We start from the raw sequence: 7,136 nt of genomic DNA, 5'->3' as shown, positions 1-7,136 counted from the left end.
CCTTGCCTACAGTAAATCATAGAGGCATTACTCCCTGTGTTATCAAAATAAACATGCTAAGATGAACAGTCTGATAGGGAATCTATGAATTAATATAATGACAAGTAGACTTTATGTGACAATTTCAAGGGCAGCTGCTATCACGTTTATATATCACTATCAAAAAGTTCCCATGCTTTTCTATGGAAAATTTATCTACCTCCTCTTTTAATAGGGTTGGAGGGAGATAATGAGAAATTAAGAAGGAGAGGGACAGATGTCCAAAGAGTTGAAGATGAGGATACTGTCAATGTTGAAATAATACATCATAACATGTCTATATATTTAAGCTGGGAGGAAATGAGGAATAGAGAGGGATTAAATCAATAGCTCACAGGGGATATTATAATCTACTTAGTTTAATTAACTTCAACTTTAATGACTTTTTTTTTCAAAAATAATATGAACAGTGCACCAAGCTTGGACTATTGCCAAACACAATCTCTCTCTCCTTCTTTGAACTAATCAAATTAGAAAGGATATAGAACAGTCACAGAAACAAAAGTATATAATTGCCAATTTGTGATAGCATTATAAAGTACAGGGCCTGCATTCTCAAGTTTTATAGATTTACAGGTTATGGCAACATTTGCCTTCTCCTTACAGCATCCTTTAGTCCTCTCCTCTGAAAGTCCAGCTCTAGGCCTCGGCTCGATTTTAGGTACCTGATTTTTAGGTTCTGTTTCAAAAGTAGTTGATTAATTTTAAAGCAACAGATTATTTTTCTAGTAATTATTTTTAGCTCCCTAATTATTTTAAAGTTAGAAATGTGTAAGAACTCAAAAGAGCTTTAAAAACCACCCAAAATTACCTGGTTGAAAAGACTGCTCAAAAAATAAGCTATCACTTAATGGTTCCTTTATTCTTTTTTCCTCTTCTTCCTTTTGCTGCTCTTTTGCAGAAGGGAGAAGAGTGGCCACAACCTCTTTTCTTCCTAAAGCCTTCCTCTGGCTTTGTTCGGAAACTTGGAGACGGAATTTGTCCATTACTCCATAGTGACAGGATCGAACATCTTTATGACGAATCACACTGAAAACATTTAAAAATAACAAATGCTGTTTAGGTTTTGAGGGGGGGTGGCTGTCAAATAGAATTCAGCAAGAGATTTCATACATTAAAATAATATTAACTGATTATAACCAAATATTCAAATACAGAGATTTGCTAATGATGCTTTAAAAAAAATCACAGTATAACCCAAAAGGAAATGGGTGCTGCTGAAATATTTGATGAAAGCACATACTCTAAAACAGAGAATAAAAGTAAAATATGATGGGTAGCTCTAGCCAGTTTGGCTCAGTGGATAGAACATTGGCCTGCAAACTGAAAGGTATCGGGTTCAATTCAGGTCGAGGGCACATGCCCGGGTTGTGGGCTTTAAAAAAAAATGATGGGCAAAGAAAACTCCTTTTGGCAATGACTTTTTTCTGGATATCTGTATATATTAATATTTACTAAATAAGATATATGAAATTGTTTCTTCCTCCACAAAAGTGTCATAAATTTTCTATTGCCACTTATTTTTCAAAAATATTAACACGTTTTACAAACCTCACCCTAGACTTAAAATCTGAAATCCATGAATGCAGATAAAAATAAGCATTTGCATGAGTAATTCAGTCTGACCAATCCAACAGAAGGCTAACAATACACTTCTGTATCTCTCTGAAAAGAATATAAAGCACTTCAATTTTTATGAGTTATCTGAAGTTCCATATATTTTGCTTTGTTTTTTTTTTTACTTTGTCCTTAATAGAGAACACAGAACAGTTAGGTAAAGATAGCACATTTATTTGGCTAGAAACTACATTTCTTTGGAATAGTCCTTGCTTATTTCGTACTGAATGGAAATCAAAAGAAGTGTGCAAAAACACATTCTTAAAGATACATAATTTTAATGCTGTAAGTCTATTAAAAAGAAAAAACTTATGCTTCTCATTCTCCCAGAAAATTTAAACAAATAGAGCTTACTGGGTGGCTTAAATTACGGCTGGTCAATGGCTCCATCTGGTCATCACCAGTTCTAAAGTGAAAATTAAGTATGAACAGCCTGAACAACCAGTCACTTATCTGGCACTCTAAGAAGAAATTATCTAGAAGAGCTCAGATAACCTTTTATAGATGAGTAGTTATGCACTTGCTTCCTGTTTGTATAGATTAACTTTAAAGCTTATTAGCTGAATCATTTTGGATGAATTTGTATTACCATTGTTCTGAGAGTGTAGTATTATTAGTTTCCCAAATTTCACTATAATAGCAAGATGTTCCAAAGAAAGTTAAATTTCTTATTATAGCTAGAGAAATTTAAAGGAATAAGTTAGAACTTTACCTTCATAAATGTCCATTATAACTAAAATCACAACAATGAGGAAATATTAACACACATCAGTTATAACATAATTAAATATTATTAAGTATTTGTTTGACCTATTTAGAATCTATTAGCAACTTAACAAGAATTTTTTCTTTCTAATTCAACTTATTGGTGTGACATTGGTTAATAAAATTATATAGGTTTCAAGTATATAATTCTATAATACTTCAACTGTATATTGCATTGTGTGAGCATCACCCAAAGTCAAATTTTCTTCCATTACCATATATTTGACTCCCTTTACCCTTTACTACCTCTCCAAGAATTTTGATAGACTAAAACTTTCAGCAAAAATTCAAAGTATAATAAATGCCTATGTGGGAATAGCTTCAAGAAAAAAACCTTTTCAAGTTAAACATATAAATATTAACACATTTAAAACATGTTACCAGGAAGTGATTGGGACTTACATATCCACACAACACTGAGGCTTTACTGCACCTGCAGCATCAACGACAACATACTTATTTGGAGTAGTACACAAAACTGAAAGAAAAAGTCACAATGACCATTAGTGTTTTTAAAAAAATTAGTTTCTACAAGTAAAAAATTAGTAGGGACTAGTTTAATCCATCAAATAGACCTAGGAGACTCACCTTTGAACTTTAAGGCAAACTCATAGGGGTTATATAAAGTCAACACTTGCTTATGTGTTGACTGGTCATCTGCATAAAATATTAGCTCCGTGGGAAACACAAAAACAGGAAGATTTCCTTCCACTAAATCTTGCTGTTTTTTTTGTTGATGCATTGGCACTGAATCCCCCTTGCTGCAGCTTCTTTTTTCACAGTCTCAAATCTATTTTGGACTTTCCTTAAAGTAGTTAAAAATTCCAAAGCATTTTGGCAATCTAGAAAGAGAAGAGAGAAAGAAAACTGAATGATACCTGTTTTCATTTGTTATCCCACCATGAAAAAGCATGTTTAGCATGCATTAAAATAGACCCCCAAATCATTTAAATAAGCCTTTTGACTTTTCCTCTAGGCTTATTTATACAGCTTTTAGCTAACTAAGCAAAGAAATTTATACATATTCCTTTCACATTCAAGGTTTCAACCTACAATAAATAACATTAATACCTGAATGAGGGAATAAAGGTTTTGTACCTGAATTTAATCACCCCCTTTCAAAGAGATGAGATCAAAAAGACATCACTCTTTTAAACTTCAGATTTTTAAATAAAGTAGAATAAAGTAAGTATTCCCTCCACCAATTTTATGTGAGCCAATCAAAATTCTTAAAGACTAAAAAAAAATGTAGAACAAAAAAAATATAGGACAAAGTAAGTTTCCATGGTTTATGGAAGAAAAACATGAGAATCACTTTCACACTCATCTCAACAATACTATAGTGCCTTCAGGAAGCATGGATGGCAGAGTTATTTTAATCTTTTTTTCTACCGAAACCCAAGATAAGCAAAAATGTCTGGAAGGGAAGTCGAATATCCAAACTGTCCATGGAGTTTTCTATGAAATTTCAGTCAGTAAGTAGGTCTTGGTATGTGAGTGGCACTATGCCTCCCCCGCCCCTCCACATCAAGTGCACAGACTTCGTAAGAGCTATTTTCTTCTTCCAACTTTAAAGACCTTTCTGGATTCCTTTGGGGGTTGTTGAATATGTTCCAGACAGTTGTAACTGGCAGAAGTCTGACTGATAAGTGCAATGTTTATGATTTGTTACCTAATCTAATTTTAAACAACATTACTTAGCTAGTACTCTGTGTGACTTTTTCAAATAAAATGCAAAAGCTAAAACATACAATCACAGAAAATACCTGGTTTTCACCCTGTAGATGACTCATTTAAAATAAGTCATAAGCATTTAATAGTTTGCTTTCAAGTTCTCATATATTCAAAATAAATATAACAAATGATTAATTTTTTGTTGTTTTACCGGCTATTAGAGTACACGTGCTATGATTCTGATTTAAGCCTTTCCCACTTTTATCAAATAGGATACTGTATAGTCATGCATGCAAATTTTTATCCTTTTCTTTCAGCTAAATGTCTATTATATATAGGCCTGGCACTATGTCAGGAGCTGCACAAAGATACAAAGATAAATAATGCACAGGCCTTGTCCTCAAGAAACTCAAGTCTCACTGGTAAAACAAAATAAATATTAAAGCCGCCTCTATTATAATGCATAGTATTGTATATGAAGTACTAGAGGATTAGAAGACTACATGAATAATTCTACCTGGAAGAGAGGCCAAGAGATAGCACTTGAGGTAGTCCTTAAAGAAAAGGATACGCACTTCTATGCCAGGGGTAGGGGGTGGGGATAGGTACGGGGGGTATTCTGACCGAGGGAACAGCATAAGCAAAGACACAGAAACATGAAGAAAGAATGTTTAAAAGGTCCTAATCAAGGCCCTGGCCGGGTAGCTCAGTCCCCATACACCAAGGTTGCGGTTCCATCCTTGGTCAGGCTACATACAAGAGTCAACCATAAAATGCATAAATAAGTGGAACAACAAATTGATGTTTCTCTCTCCCTCTTTCTCTCTCCTTACCTAAAAAAAAATCAATAAATAAATTTAAAAAATACTGTCACGAGAACCAAGATGCAGAGTAGGTAAACGCCTGTACTCACTTCCTCCCACAGCCACATCAAAATTACAACTAAAATACAGAACAACCATCATTCAGAACCGCCTGAATAAAAAAGATTAAAAAACAAAAAAAGAACTGCCTGGAAACTAACTGAATGGAAGTCACACAACTAGAAAGGTAAAGAAAGCACACTGAGATTAGTAGGAGGGTAGGAGGGGTGGAGGCGTGGAACAGGCTGGTCCAACACCCAAGTGTGTTGTTTTTATAATTGGAAGGGAGATTGTTTGTGTGGAGGCTGCCCTTGAGGATAAGGGGTCCCAGCCCACCCCAGACCCCCAGCTCAGGGTTCCAGACCTAGGAAGAGAAGTCCCCGTAACTTTGGGCAGTAAAAACCAGCAGAGATTGTGGTTGAGTGACAAGGAGGCTGCTGAAGTCCCAGGTGCTCCTCTTAAAGGGCCATCACACAAACTTACATGGTCCATTGTTTGGCATCAGGACAGAAACTCAGAGGTGGCTTTCTCCCAGACAGGGGTGCTAGCAAGGGTCATTGTTCCTGGTATGGAACGTCCTCTGTCACAGGGATGACTGGAATCCATAGCTGAGTCTCAATCAGCCTGAAGCACACAGTTTGCTCCACCCTGGGGATTCCCTGAGATCCCACCCAACCAAATTTACAGCCCCACCCAAGCTATTCACAACAGCTTTTCCATATGAATGGTCTGTCCTGGCTCAGGCTTCAGATATTGCTAAAATCTGTCAAACAAGCTGCAGCTGGTGACAGCATACCCCAAACCTATCAATAAAAGGCCCAAGACACAGAGGGAGAAAATGGCGACGGTATAGATGGACGTGTCCCGTGCTTTGTCCCGGAGCAGAGAGGGTGAGCAGCTGAACCGAGTAACATCTAGTCCGAATAGGCAGAGGAAATTCAGCTGGGAGACAGTTTGCAGCTGGAAAAGGCAGAGGACTCCGGGAGAAAGGGGACTGTTGGAGACTGTGGCTGAAAACTCTCCCAGAACGGCTGGCTCAGCCGCGGAGTCCGCGCCATCTTGAGTGGCTGTTTTCGGAAACGTATACATCCAAAGACCCTGCAACCACGGCATCCAGGAATCGGCTACTGACCCAGAAACACTGGATCTAAAGCAGCGCGAATACGTGGACTCAGAGGAGCCCTGCTCCTCCTGACAGAAGGTCAGATTTCACCTTGATAAGGGTGCGGTTTGCAATTCAGGTTGGAGAGAGGAACGTGTGGGGGGATAGTCTGCGCCCCACGAGGTCCGCGGCCTTGGGGCCAGCATGATCCGCGAGTGCAGAAGGGGTCTCACAGGGCTGTCACCAGAAGGGAACACTAAAAATAAGCCCATAGCTGGACTGGGTGCAAAAAGGCAGCCTCGGATTTTGCCAGTGTACCAGCTGCTTAGTGCCAGGGGAGAGAGGACGTGCAGAAGAGACTGCGCACAGAGCTGGACGGTGGAGGGTTGCGAGAGCTCACGCACCTCCTTAGGCCCCTTTTTTTCTCTCTCTCCCCCTTAAATCTTTGCCTGTTAGCCTGGGAGGTCAATCCAGACACACTGCCACCAAGAGGCAGAGCCACAAACTGACCCTTCTGTAAATACAAATAAAGGCAGTCTGGGAAACAAATACAGCCTGCTTTAAAATCAGGACTGTGGTTTACAACACAGAGGAACAGTGTATCACAGGGAACTTCAAAACTCTCCTGAATACCTGACAGAACTAAGGCGTGTCAAACAGAAGAGTAGAGGAACTGAAGGACCTTCACTACTGCACATTTTATTTATTTGTTTTTCACCTTTTACTTAAGAAACTATTTTTTTTCTTTTTTTATCACCTGATTTTACCTTTTTAATTACTACTTTTCTATTTTTAACCAGTATTATTAATACTACCATTTTACCTTTTTTTAAAGTGTCATTATATTTTCTCTTTATCTTATTTTGGGATTAGTGTTCTAAATTCTATGTTCATCTTTCCTTTAGCATCATTTTACTCTACCTCAACTTTATCTTTACACCAAAACTCTCCTCCTCACTTTTCCCCTTTTGTTGTCCTGTTTCTCTTACCCTATTCCTGCTTTAGATTTTCCCTATTCCTTCTTTTTAGCCCATTAAAATTTCATCCTACTCATATATCTAGTTTCCAATCCCCTG

The 7,136-nt window shown here is 37.6% G+C and overlaps 1 protein-coding gene across 4 annotated transcripts in view; it reads right to left on the bottom strand.

Annotated features, from left to right (window-relative positions):
- The window catches only part of MOSPD1 (motile sperm domain containing 1), a 52,751-nt gene extending 49,485 nt beyond the window's left edge, over positions 1 to 3,266 (bottom strand). For all 4 annotated transcript variants that reach the window (XR_001514120.1, XR_001514119.1, XM_015565070.1 and 1 more), the window contains exons 1-3: positions 3,010 to 3,266; positions 2,824 to 2,899; positions 851 to 1,068 (exon numbers count right to left, since the gene is read on the bottom strand). Coding sequence is in view for 2 of the 4 variants with exons in the window: in XM_015565070.1 (XP_015420556.1) it covers positions 851 to 1,068; positions 2,824 to 2,899; positions 3,010 to 3,163 (448 nt within the window). In the remaining 2 variants the exon portion in view is untranslated. The remainder of the gene's footprint in view (positions 1 to 850; positions 1,069 to 2,823; positions 2,900 to 3,009) is intronic.
- Between the last annotated feature and the right edge of the window lie 3,870 nt (positions 3,267 to 7,136).

This window comes from Myotis davidii, unplaced genomic scaffold (assembly GCF_000327345.1).
Source record: "Myotis davidii unplaced genomic scaffold, ASM32734v1 scaffold760, whole genome shotgun sequence".
Classification (NCBI taxonomy): domain Eukaryota; kingdom Metazoa; phylum Chordata; class Mammalia; order Chiroptera; family Vespertilionidae; genus Myotis; species Myotis davidii.
This window is presented reverse-complemented; position numbering and strand designations above follow the sequence as displayed.